Raw genomic sequence first — 13,783 nt, 5'->3', positions numbered from 1 at the left:
GTTTTTCACGAGGTTTGACCATTGCCAACTTATATAGCCATACATAAAGATCTCTCGTCCACCCTAACGAAGAGTAACATGGTCAGAGGGAAAGAGAAACAGACAAAAAAATAACTTTTTTGGGAGTCATCACATTAGAAACCGCAGAGCCTCGCTTTGAAGCGGACTTTAGTGAGCTTCGACGATTCGGTTGTAGTGTGTGACGTATTAGTTCGTATCAATTATATTGTGGAGTTTTTTTTTGTTTGTAAATAGTCCTGTAATTAGGTGACTAGAGATTGTTGAAGCAACTGATTTAGAAGCAGGCGATTTAGTCATTTAGTCAAGTGAAGTCGTTCGGAGATGTCTGTGCAGCACGACGAGAACAATCATCCCTATATAGATTTGGGTGGTGGTTTTGCTATTCGTTTCAATCGAGCAGCTTTCGAGGAAGACAAACGGTCACTAATAGCCGATGCACTGTCAGATGAAACGGCATCGGCCTTGGCAGAGTTTCGACGAATTGCGGAATCGAAACCGAACTTGAACCTGGTGGTTGACCAGAGCAACTGGACGGTGATGGTATATCTTCGTTGCTACGAGAATGATGCAGAAAAAGCATTTGCCCTGCTTGACCACGGTTACCGTTTGCTGTACAGAGAGCCCACCTATGTGATGCCTTATGCAAAGATTCGACACGTGTATGAGCAAGGCTTTATCCGTTACTTGCCCGAGTGTGACGATGATGGAGCTTTAATTGTTGTTGTTGAAATGGGCAGTAAGTGAACGACGTATGTACGAGTAATTTTCATTGATCAGCTATAATTTTCCAAACAGGTCGATGGGATCCGTCCAAAATATCCATGATCGAGTTTATGACCGCCATTCGGATAAGCGGCATTCTAACGATGCTGCATCCGAGCGCACAGAAGAATGGCTGTCGGGTGATATTTGACGTCGAAGAGCTGTCAATGCGCCAAATATCCCACTTTTCGCCAAGAGTTTCCAACGTTCTGTTCGATCTGATCGAAAACTGTACTCCCATTCTGACGAAAGGAATGCACACGGTCAACAACGGTATCATGTATAATGTGTTGTTTGCAATCCTGAAACAGTTTATGAGCAAGGGAATGCGACAGAGATGCTATATGCATGGCAAAGATTGGAAATCACTGGCAAAACACATCAATCCACGCTGTTTGCCGCCCAGATACGGAGGAACATTGGCAGCCCCCGACTGCGATGGAAAGTTAATGGCAGACTATTTGGAGAATTACGCTGGTTTCGTCGATGGTGAGATGATTGGTTGAAATTTTGAATCGAATCAGGCATCTTTAATTTAATTTTTAATTTTTACACGCTTCCAGAATACAATTCATTTGGGTACACCGGCACGCCAGATCCCAAGTGACTGATCACTGTGACCAGCAAACCCCGCAAACAGAGTAATAAGGCTTTTATTTAGTGTACCTACTTTTTATTTGATTGATGAATGGATATGAATAAAGCTACATTTGAATTGGTGGAGAAAATGCAGACTGCCTGTTCTTAATTTATATTGAAAGGAAATCTTTCAATTACATAAATAGAATAGTATAAAATCACTTGATCTGTTTATTAGAGTTCGGTTTATGCTATTTGATTTATCGGTCTGACCAGTATTATAATTTACCATGCTGTTTGCATTTGGAGTTGAAATGTTTAGTCATGTTTATTGATCTCATTTGTTGGTTGCCGAAATCAAATGACAACTCAGATAGTCTAAACCAGTATCAACTCATCAGTATATAAGTCTGAAAAAAAATGAAACACTCTAATACACATACACACTGTTCATTTCACCTAATTTAAATACATCCATAGCCTATAACAAACTGCATCTAATCATCATATGAAATGAGAAACAGCATTCGAAAATATCTTACCTCTACAACAGTTTTGAAATACAGAAAGTTTTAGTTTTGCTGACTTTTACAACGTTCGTTGCCGAATACCGGAACGCGCACAGCACATTTCGGAATCCTTTTTCGTCGGTAAGTTCCGTACCGTATACGTAGGTACTACGTAGCAGTCGTCATAGAGCCGCAGAGTGACTCACACCATTTCAAGCAATCGTTTGGAATTCTCACACACGATGCATCCGGTCCAACATGACATTTCGTTTGTGTTGGACGCCGGTGCCAGACATTTGCTCGTTAGTGCGTAAAGCAATGTCACTGTTTCAAATCCATAAAGTACTACCGTTCGGATTCAAATTTCGGACGACAGAAAAACTTTGTACTAATACGACAATATTATGTGCTTACTAGCGGATTACCCGATCTTACTCGGGGCCCCTTTGTCACTCAGTTACTTATACATCTGTTTTTCTAACGAAAACTCTCATAATGCAAGAAACAAAACCCTTTTTTCATTTGAATATGTCTACTCTAGGGCTGTCTAACCGGTAGTACCGAAACCGGTAATACCGACCAATTTTTGGATACCGAAATACCGGTTTTGGTAAAGCAAAAAACCGGTATTTCCGGTATTTTCTAATATCTTCTAATATCTAACTCCTTATTCAAAGAAGAACTAAGTTTGACGGAAGATTGTAAAACTCATAGAGAAACAACTTGGTGTTAATGCTGACGACATTCTGCGACTACTAACAATGAAGAAGGTGAAATTGCAGGTCAAATAATTATAGCTCTTGAACCCGTTTAAGGCACAATAGAGCATCTTTGCCGTAAAAAAGTTTCATTGTAAAAACTAGACGTCGCGTTTCAATTTATTTTTGAACAACTGGATATTTAAAAGTCACCAAATTTTTCGAAGTTTTTAAATAACGAATTTAGGCAACAAAATCAGGGCCCAGCAACGTCACTTATAAGTGATTTTTCAAATCACTACTCAACAATGAAGTAATGAAGCTTTAGTTTCGACTGAAGCAACGCCTCTCCGTTTTAAAACTGGCTTCAATCAGCCTCAATAAAACGGTTTTCACTTCATAATGTCGACCGATTTTAAAGTTTCGTTTGTCAAATCAAATGTCTATCAAATATTCAGTAGAAGGCTAGCAACTTTGAATGCAATTGAATTGAATGTAAGTAACATTTCCGACAATTTAGGTATTATAATTAACCTACTTAACATCAGCAAATCGTGCCTGACTGTCAATCGTAGTCATTTGAAATAGTCACTAACTTCAGATGAAGCCTGCTTAAAACGTTCTGTTCATCAAATGAAACAAATCGCTTCATGTATAAAGCGAAGGTAAGAGAAAGTCAGCTTCATTTATTTGTTTCGAGGATGCCAAGCCCTAGTCAGAATACGGGAATATTTTCGCTTTTCGGGCATTCTTGTCATTAAAGGATCTGCCAGGAAAGACTTTGGAATATTTTTCAAGTATTTCGAGTGATGCATTGATCAAATAAGCAGATAAAATTTCCAAGCTCTGCGAATATGTAGTGGGATTGATAATGGAGAAGAGAAGATATCTGTGAACGATGATGAAGAGGATGACGCTATGCATGGGTTCTGCTCTGGGGATGCAGGAAAATTCGTGACGAGATAATAGGAGTCCGGGGCATTTAATATGCTGGAAGCTACATTACCGGGACTTTTAAAAATAGTTAAAAGCGGGTTTCCCTACTATAAATTTGAATAAATGAGAGAAAAATTCCTGATGCGCTTAGAGCCGTTTGTCAGACTTCGATGAAAGCAGAAATTTTCATTGGAAGCGCTGGCAATAAAATCTAGCAAGGGAAATAAATCACTAAGCGTATTATATCTGCTTAAATTCTACTTTGCTAAGGAACAATACTGATACTGAAGGTTGAAAATAGAGACATTTACTGAAAATCATCGGCATTTCTATTGATTCCGAATAATCTGCCAATACCGGTTTTTTACCGGTACTACCGGTATTTTCTACGCCAATACCGAAATACCGGTTTTCACCAAAAGCACTCAATACCGACAGCCCTAGTCTACTCCCTTTGTCAGTTCCTCTTGCGTTGTCCCCCAACCACTTGTAAATCTGTCTTTTTCTCGGTAATCCCTAAATTCGGTAAATCGATACAAAGCATTTTTTACGTTTTTGAACATCCCGCTTTTTAATGGCCACCCTATTCCCCCTTCCAGAAATAAAACAACTTGTACAACTGCTGTCGTTCCAAATGCAAGAGAAACGCACCCCTTTACCCATTTGAACCCTGCTTTTCCCTTATAGGTAAGGAACCGTTTCCCTCTTTTGTTATGCCAAAAACATATGTTTAGCCCTCCCCCCCAGAAAAATGGAGCTGGCCGACCAAATATAATGGTCGAAAAAAATGCGGAGGGCTGTAGCCCCCTAGAAATGAGCGCTTGTTCCGCCAATAAGCACGTGTCCAGCGACGGGAAAAAAAAGTTGGGTGCCGATTGGAGAAAAAAGGGCCTTTTTCGAACAACTTGAATCCCGCGCTTCGGAGTCGACGGTAGAACCGTCGAAAAGCAATGGACCGCCATCAAGAACTCCTTCAGGGTGGAGGGAGTGGATATCGGATGAAACTGATCGTACAGAACAGCATAAGCGATGGACTGAACATTTTTAACTCTTCCGAGTTTTAAATGTCAGAGACCAACAAAACCAGCAGCGTATGACGCCAACAGTTTGTCGAATTAATCGCGTCAACTTGGAGGCGCCAGTTGGCTGGCAAATGAGTGAACATGTGCAAATATATCACCTCTGTTTTCTAACTCCTATCTCTACCTCCACGAGGTGCCGGCTGGGGTACGGCAGCCAAAGTTGCGCACCTGGTGGTGCACAACCTTGGTTGTCGTACGCAGACAGAGAAGGTGGAACACTTGCCGTATGGTTTCCGGCTACCTAATCATGCAGTTCGGCGCCGGTTTTTCGGAGGGCGTGGCTGCGGGGTCTGGGCGTACCGGGAGAGAGTTATTTTCTCTGCTGGCTTAGCCTTAGGCTTAGGTTGGTGCCGAATTGTACGTTTGGGCAAAAATTGTGCCACGGGACCTGATCCTGCCGTGAGAGTCGGCAAATCAGGTAGGGGCTCAGGCAGTCAAAATCTAACTCCGTGCCGATGACTGAATGGCTGGAGGGGTGAAAACATGCCAGTCGCGAACGGAGTGCCTTGGGCATCTTGCCCCTACTGTGCCATGCGGGGCTCTGGTACGGTCGATCTTTGTTGTCCCTTGCACCTCGTGGGAACAACATAGGAGTCCTACCCAAATTCCCTTATGGGTATTACGCCAAGTGCGTTCTGACCAACATAATTGACTTCGCTTACAATTTGCTGTCTGATCTGTGTCGGAGATTGTTTGTGCATATACTCCGCTAGTCAAATAGTTAGAGTTGCACAAATAAACCTTCAACACAAACGGGCAGCAAATTTGTATTTATGCGAAAGACTTTTTAAAGGCTCTGTCACCATCGCATTGGTTCAGAGCCATATTTTCGGAAGGGGGACTTTCATTCGACGGATATTGGAAACCAGAACTTTGCAGTTTTCAGTAAAACTGGTATGACAAATCCTCGTTTAATGCTCAGGGCATGCATATTGTTGCATAGGTCAATAAGTGCATACCTTATCTCTGAGTTGACTACTCGAGATATTTGTACAGTCACATTAGAACTCGTCGTGGATGATGTCCATAGGCGCTATGTCTACTGTTCTGCATACTTACCACACGATGAGCCGTCTCCCAGCGACGATTTCAGAAATGTGGTGAGATACTGCCAATCTAATGGGCTTCCGCTCATTGTAGGCAGTGATGCCAATGCCCAGCTGGTACAGAGAAAGTGTTAGATATAACACTCTGCTCTAACAGGATCAGTCATGAGTTGGCGCAATGACATGTTTCAAATGAGACACCAATATCTGATCATTGCTTTATATATTTTGATCATTTGGGTGTCTCCTTGAACGCTGCAACATTTCGCAATCCGAGATTTTCCGACTGGGAACTCTTTGAGGAGGAACTGGCGACGAAATTTCAAGGATTCGAACGGACGATTGAGTCATCGATCGACTTGGATGTGGCTGTAGATGTCACAACATCTTTTATTGCGGAAGCTTTTGAAGTATCCTGCCCGTTAAAAACTTTTAAAACGACTAGAGGAACACCATGGTGAAACTCTAATCTCGCGGAACTAAAGAAACAATGCAGGAGAGCCTGGAATAGACGTTGTAGGGATAGCGTGGAGCCTTTCAAGCAGGCCCGGAAAGCCTATGCAAAGGCTCTACGATCTTCAGCACGCACGAGCTGGCACAGGTTCTGCAGCAACGTTTCCAGTTTCAGCGAGGCAAGTCGACTGTCAAAATCGAAAGATTATCAGGTTAATAACATTCGAAGTTCGAACTACTGTTCGAATGACAATGAAATCCTGGAATGTCTCTCTTATAGTCACTTTCCAGGCTGTGTGGAACCTGAAGTTCGAAACGATCCAGAAATCGTTTTAGGTGGCTTAGACTCATGGGCTTTTGCTCGGAGACTTGTCACAACTGAAGCGATTGAGTGAGCCGTGAACAGCTTCTCTCCATACAAATCTCCTGGAACAGATGGAATATACCCTATTCTACTGCAGAAAGGATTCAAGTACTTCAAACACATTCTGAGAAGGATGTTTGTGTGTAGTATTGCTATTGGGTACATCCCAATTCAATGGCGTGAAATAACCATTAAGTTTATTCCTAAAGGTGGACGCGCGACATACGAGCAAGCAAAAAGTTTTAGACCAATCAGTCCAACGTCTTTCTTGCTTAAATCACTTAAGCGGATTGTTGATCACCACATCCGCGAAACAAGCTTAGTAGAAGTTCCTCTTCATTCAGCACAACATGCTTATCAAAGTGGCAAGTCTACAACCACTTTATTACATGATGTGGTGGATAAAATTGAGGTTGCTTTTTCACAAAAGGAATCTTGCTTAGGAACTTTTTTGGATATTGAAGGCGCGTTTGATAACGTATCTTTCGCTTCCGTTTTGGAGGCTGCTCGTTATCATAATGTGCCTTCAATAATCAAAAAGTGGATAGAACAAATGCTTAGTAACCGATTGCTTTTTTCTTCCTTACGGCAAGCAAGCGTTTGGAAGCAAAGTGTTTGTGGATGTCCACAAGGTGGCGTTCTCTCGCCTCTCTTATGGAACCTTGTGGCGGATGGCCTACTGAGGAAACTCAATGGTCTAGGCTATCCGTCATATGGTTTTGCGGATGACTATCTCATCCTAGTAGTTGGAAAATGCATAAGCACATTATTTGACTTAATGCAGCAGGCACTACGCGTCGTGGAAACGTGGCGCTGAGAAACTGCACTTTCGGTAAATCCGAGCAAAACATCTATCGTTTTACTTTCAAGACTTAGAAATACCAATGGAGCTCGCGCTCTGTGCTTTTACGATTCGAATGTTGATGTTGTGAATGAGGTGAAGTACATGGGGTTGATTCTCAACTCCAAGCTTGACTGGTCCACAAATATTGATTTCCGAATTATCCGCTCATGCGTACTTTTCCGTGTAGGACTTTCTCAAGTGACTTTCCTCCTAGAGAGGAGTGGATGTCAGGCTACATGGAATTTCCGACTATGTGGTCTGTTATACCGATGGTTTCTTGTACGAATGTCGCGCGGGTGCTGGTGTTTACTGCCGTGAGCTGGAATTGGAGGAATCCTATTCGTTGGGTAGTTACTGCACCGTTTTTCAAGCTGAAATCTTTGCAATTATGTGCGGAGCTCAGCTTGCACTTCAGAAAGAACTGATAAGCAAGATTATCTGCTTCTGTTCTGATAGTCAAGCCCCTATAAACACCCTTTGTGCGGCTAATTCGAAATCTAAAACTTCATCGCCTACTTACTTACTTACTTACTTAATTGGCCTAACGTCTTATGACAAGGCCTGCGCAGTATAATTTCTCCATCTGTTTCGGTCCATGGCAACTGATCTCCAGTTCCGCGGGCACCCAGTGCTCGCCAGATCTCGCTCCACCTGGTCTTGCCACCTCGCTCGCTGTGCCCCTCTTCGTCTTGTTCCTACCGGATTTGATGCGAAAACCATTTTTGCAGGATAGTTGTCCGGCATTCTAGCAACATGTCCTGCCCAACGTATCCGTCCAGCTTTAACCACTTTCTGAATACTTGGTTCGCCGTAGAGACGCGCGAGCTCGTGGTTCATTCTTCGCCTCCATACACCGTTCTCTTGCACTCCGCCAAAGATGGTTCTTAGCACCCGCCGTTCGAAAACTCCGAGTGCTCGTAGGTCCTCTTCTAGCAATGTCCACGTTTCGTGCCCGTAGAGGACAACCGGTCTAATTAGCGTTTTGTACAGTGTGCACTTTGTACGGGGGCTCAGATTGTTCGACCGCAAGTGTTTGTGGAGTCTGTAGTAGGCCCGACTTCCGCTGATACGTCTTTTAATCTCACGGCTGGTATTGTTGTCCTCTGTTGCCAGCGAGCCAAGGTATACGAACTCGTCGACTACCTCGAACTCATCCCCGTCGATTACCACGGTGCTGCCCAAGCGAGCCCTGTCGCGCTCGGTCCCGCCCGCCAGCATATACTTCGTTTTAGACGTATTTATCTGCAATCCAATCTTCTCTGCTTCGCGTTTCAGTCTGGTGTACTGATCTTCCACCGCCTCAAATGTTCTGCCGACAGCATCCACGTCGTCAGCAAAGCAGATAAATTGACTGGATTTGTTGAAAATCGTGCCCCGCATTTCGATCACCGCTCGCCTTATAACACCTTCAAGCGCAATGTTGAATAGCAGGCAGGAAAGACCATCTCCTTGTCGAAGTCCTCTGCGAGATTCGAATGGGTCCGACAATCCACCCGAGATTCTCACACAGCACTGGATCCCATCCATCGTAGCCATGATAAGTCTAGTAAGCTTACCCGGAAAGCCGTTTTCGTCCAAAATTTTCCATAGCTCTTGTCGGTTTACGCTATCATATGCGGCTTTGAAATCGATGAACAGGTGGTGCGTGGGGACTCGGAATTCGCGGCACTTCTGGAGGATCTGCCGCAGGGTGAAGATTTGGTCTGTTGTAGACCGACCCTCCATGAAGCCGGCCTGGTAACTTCCCACAAATCTATTGGCTATTGGCGATAGTCGATGAAAGAGGACTTGGGACAGCACTTTGTAGGCGGCATTCAGGATAGTGATGGCTCGGTAGTTCTCACAATCCAGCTTATCACCTTTCTTGTAGATAGGGCAGATAACCCCGTCTTTCCACTCCTCCGGTAGTCGTTCCGTATCCCAAATCTTGACAATCAATTGATGCAGACAGCCGGCCAACTTGTCCAGGCCCATTTTAATAAGTTCCGCTCCAATGCCATCCTTTCCCGCTGCTTTGTTGTTCTTCAGCCGCTGGATGGCTTCTTTAACTTCCCTTATCGATGGGGGTGGCACATCTTCGTCGCTTGCTGCACCAATGTGGTCACTTCCTCCGCTATCATGGTCTTCCGCCTGCACGCCATTCAGGTGTTCATCGTAGTGCTGCTTCCACCTTTCGATCACCGCACGGTCATCAGTCAAGATACCTCCATCTTTATCTCTGCACATTTCGGCCCGCGGCACGAAGCCTTTGCGAGATCCGTTGAGTTTCTGATAGAACTTCCGTGTGTCGTGAAAGCGGTACAGCTATTCGAGTTCTTCGCACTCCTTCTCCTCTTGGTGGCGCTTCTTTTCCTTGAAGAGTCGGGTTTGCTGCCTCCGCTTCTGTTTGTATCGCTCCACATTCTGACGGGTGGCTCTACGCAGCATTTGTACCCGCGCTGCGTTCTTCTCATCCAATATCTGCTGGCATTCCTCGTCAAACCATTCGTTACGTCGATTCGGTGCCACACTGCCTAGGACGTTCTCCGCTACGCTGTTAATGGCTGTTTTCACGGCATTCCAACAGTCTTCAAGAGGGGCTTCATCCAGCTCTCCCTCTTCCGGCAGCGCGGTTTCGAGAGATAACGCGTAGTTTTCGGCGACCTCTGGTTGCTTCAGTCGCGCTAGATTATACCGTGGCGGGCGGCGGTATCGTATGTTGTTCACAACCGATAGTTTTTGACGTATCCTTACCATCACTAGGTAGTGGTCCGAATCAATGTTAGCGCCCGGATAGGTTCTGACGTCGATAATGTCTGAAAAGTGCCGACCATCTATCAGAACGTGGTCGATTTGTGATTCTGTTTGGTTGGGTGATCTCCAGGTGTACCGATGGTAGAGGTTATGCTGGAAGAAGGTACTACGTATGGCCATGTTCTTGGAGGCGGCGAAGTCGACAAGTCTTAGGCCGTTTTCGTTCGTTTGCGGGTGAGCGCTGAACCGTCCAATCACCGGTTTGAATTCCTCCTCCTGACCAACCTGAGCATTACAGTCCCCGATGATAATTTTGACATCATGTCTTGGGCAGCGGTCGTATTCACGCTCCAACTGCGCGTAGAATTCGTCTTTGTCATCATCGGTACTTCCGAGGTGAGGGCTGTGCACGTTAATTATGCTTATATTGAAGAATCGGCCCTTGATTCTTAATCTGCACATTCGGGGGTTGATCGGCCACCACCCGATCACCCGCTTCTGCATCTCGCCCATCACTATAAAAGCTGTGCCCAGCTCGTGTGTATTGCCGCAGCTCTGGTAGATGGTATGACCATCTCTATACGTACGTACCATCGTTCCTTTCCAGCATACCTCCTGCAGCGCTACGATGTCGAACTTGCGGCTCTTCACTTCTTTAGAAAGCACGTGGGTACTTCCGAGGAAATTTAGAGACCGACAGTTCCATGTTCCTAATTTCCAATCGTTAGTCCGTTTTCGTCGCCTGCCACACCCAATTACAAGAACTAAGCATTCTAAATGCCGTTCATCTGGTTTGGGTTCCTGACCATTCTGGTATAACCGAAAATGAATGGGCTGATGAACTAGCAAGATCTGGAGCACAAAATCTGGAGGGTTTGCAACACTCAAAGGTAAATTGCAGTATTCTTGTCAGATCGCTGACTGGTCACTGCAGACTAAATTATCATATGGTTTCATTGTAATTTATGTGAATCCGACTACGGTATACCATATCACGTAATTTGCAACTGTCCTGCAGTAGCAAAATTGCGTCATAGGATCCTTGGATCCTACGTCTTAAATGAATCGGATTTTAGGAAACTAAAATTACGAGACATTTTGATGTTTCTTACCGAAAGCGGTATTGAGCTATAAGCTCTTATTTATCATGAGTATACCCCCCAGGGGGTGTACTATTGATAAGTTAACTACCAAGGATTGCAGTATCCCCTCGGGGGTACAAATCTCTCGGTATGTATGTGTTTGTGTTTGTCTAAATTCCTCATCCACCCCTTCCTATTCCTCCTGTTTTCCTTCCCGTCCTCGGTAAATGATGACACGGGCAAGATGGGCAAGGCACAAATCTTCCACATGATTGTGAGGAACGTAGCTGCTCGAGCCAAACAGGGATGGTTCGATCACTTTGACTCAATTTTGATTCATTTGACAGTACCGTCTTAACGGGGCCAAATATGACAAAGTTATATATGGGACATTTGTAGAAAAGGTTATAATCCATAATTTTGCTCGATAAAGTTTTACTGTATCCTCTGTGGTTACGGCGCTACAATGCTAGTATCTTATTAGTGACTAAATGAACGTTCATTTAGTCACTGATGAGTTACTAGAGTTGTAGCACCGTAACTATAAAAGATACAGCAAAACTTTGTTCAGAAAAATTGTAGATTAGAACTAGTTCTACAAATGTCCCATATATAATATTGTCATATTTGGCTCGGCTGGGACGGTACTGTCAAATGAATCAAAATTGAGTCAAAGTGATCGAACCATCCCTGGAGCCAAAGATGCTGATACCTGATACCAATCTAAACGCACCTTTGAGTTTAGTATGAATTTTACAGTTATTTTATTACGAGTTGGTAACCGTCATAGCAATGAAGCAGTTATCTTTCAGCAATAGGTAATGTGTTTAGAATTTCCTATTATCGTTTTAGGAACATTAACGTCGATTAATGCGAACTTCGAGTGTATGATTATGTGTTGAGTTGGCTAATACGGGAGTTGTTTAATTACGCGGCAGAAAGTAACTGGAACAATCTCATTCATCAATTCTTTTATTCAAGAATTTTTGAATTTAATAGAATTTTAGGATAGGATTAACCAATATTTTTTTACTTCGGAATTGCACTTTGATGAAACTATAAAAATATTCCATTTTTACCATATTTGTTTAGGGGCCATCCATATACCACGTGGACAGCTTAGAGGGGGGTATGGGGGCATGTGAATGTCCACGCTTGTCCACGGAAGGGGGGGGGGGGGTATAGAAAATGTCCACGTGGACAAGCGACATTTTTTGCAATAAATAGAATTTCAATTTGTGCCTTTTGAATTAATTGAAATTAGGTCACGACGTGTATTGTACTTTGCCTTACAATCAAATACACCTCGCCACGAAAAAGAAAATGCATTGACAGCGTATTTGAAAAATAACTTCTTAAAATTTCTTGAACCACAACGGAGAGGTCTTGTGATGTACTAAAGTCAGTGACCAAGCCAGGGTACTCTGGTTGGACAGGGGTTGAAGCAGATGAATCTTCAAGCAAAGGTCAAGCTGGAACAGGCTTTCCTGTAGTCCATCATTTTTTTGCAGTGGACAAGATTAGCATGGATAGAAGAACTAGATCTAGTTAACATGCCTAGTTTAGCACGCTTTTACGTAAGCTTTTTTCTTAATTTTTTTAAATTACAGAATAACGCAAATGAAAACAGAATTGAGCATAGAATTTCACATAAGAAAAAAAATGTCCACGTGGACAAACAATGGAGGGGGGTGGGGGTTGAGTCGATGTCCACGCTTGTCCACGGAGGGGGAGGGGGGTGTTAAAAATTGGCATTTTTGTGTCCACGTGGTATCTGAATGGCCCCTTAGTACTACGTCATGCGAATCACCTGCGAACATAACTTTGATGATACGGTGAACATGGTAGCTTGTGTATCATTTGTGTCTATTCTAAAAGTATCTTTTTTGTGTGAAAACAAGTGCTATTAGTGATCTGTTTCAGTGATCTGACGGCAAATTTGGTGAAATTGACAGATAAGTAAAAGTTTCGTTGCATTCTTTTGATTTATTCTGTTTATCAACGATTTAATTCTAAATCAGCGCCGCACATAGTGCCTATGAAAGTAGACGCTACGGCCGGCGGCTGCTTGAAATTTCATTGTTGTGTTTTTTTCATTGTTCACTGCCTTGAGTGTCTGCCGTTGCTGCTGGACGAGTCCAGCCGGCGTGCGTGTGTATGCAGGTCGGGATGGATTGTGCAGCATGTGGTAATGTAATTCGGGCCAGCGACGATCCAGTTGTTTGCGTAGGTAAATGCAAATCTGTATTTTGCAGAGTTTGTACGCCCCTAACAAAAATAGCTGCGAAAATAGTAAATGATAATGAAAATGTTGTCTTTAAATGTGCATCTTGTTTATCAGCCCAAGATAACGGTGGCAAAAATGACGCTGTCTGTAGTGAGCTGACTGAGATGATAGGTAAATTATCATCTGTCTCTCAGTCGCTTGCACACAGCCAAAGCGAAATTGAAAGCCAGATAAATAGTGCAATTTCCAACGGTATCGATAGTATTTTGAAATCTATCAGTGAATCTCTTCGTGAGAGTATGGTAAACATTGAAGCCAGTGTTGCCAAAAAGCTGGATGATTTCAAAAAAACTATTATTGATAGCATGAATCGGGATATTAGTGTAGCCGCAATAAGTAGGAAAAGAACGCGAAATGAGCGAACGGTTCACTCTGAATCGGACTCAA

The 13,783-nt window shown here is 43.5% G+C and overlaps 1 protein-coding gene across 1 annotated transcript; it reads left to right on the top strand.

The window, feature by feature from the left end:
* The first annotated feature begins 342 nt into the window (after positions 1-342).
* On the top strand, positions 343-1,390 carry LOC128744044 (alpha-tocopherol transfer protein-like). Its single transcript, XM_053840788.1, has 3 exons — positions 343-757; positions 817-1,272; positions 1,347-1,390. The coding sequence occupies exons 1-3, from the start codon at positions 343-345 to the stop codon at positions 1,388-1,390; spliced, it is 915 nt and encodes a 304-aa protein (XP_053696763.1).
* The last annotated feature ends 12,393 nt before the right edge of the window (positions 1,391-13,783 follow it).

Source organism: Sabethes cyaneus, chromosome 3 (genome assembly GCF_943734655.1).
Source record: "Sabethes cyaneus chromosome 3, idSabCyanKW18_F2, whole genome shotgun sequence".
NCBI classification, from domain to species: domain Eukaryota; kingdom Metazoa; phylum Arthropoda; class Insecta; order Diptera; family Culicidae; genus Sabethes; species Sabethes cyaneus.
This window is presented reverse-complemented; position numbering and strand designations above follow the sequence as displayed.

What these genes read in the sequence shown, in the direction of transcription:
- LOC128744044 (XM_053840788.1), top strand. Translation starts at nt 343, where the DNA reads ATGTCTGTGCAGCACGACGAGAACAATCATCCCTATATAGATTTGGGT. An exon ending in TGTTGTTGTTGAAATGGGCA is followed by an intron (nt 758 to 816) that starts GTAAGTGAACGA and finishes TTTTCCAAACAG; the next exon opens with GTCGATGGGATCCGTCCAAA. An exon ending in TTACGCTGGTTTCGTCGATG is followed by an intron (nt 1,273 to 1,346) that starts GTGAGATGATTG and finishes ACACGCTTCCAG; the next exon opens with AATACAATTCATTTGGGTAC.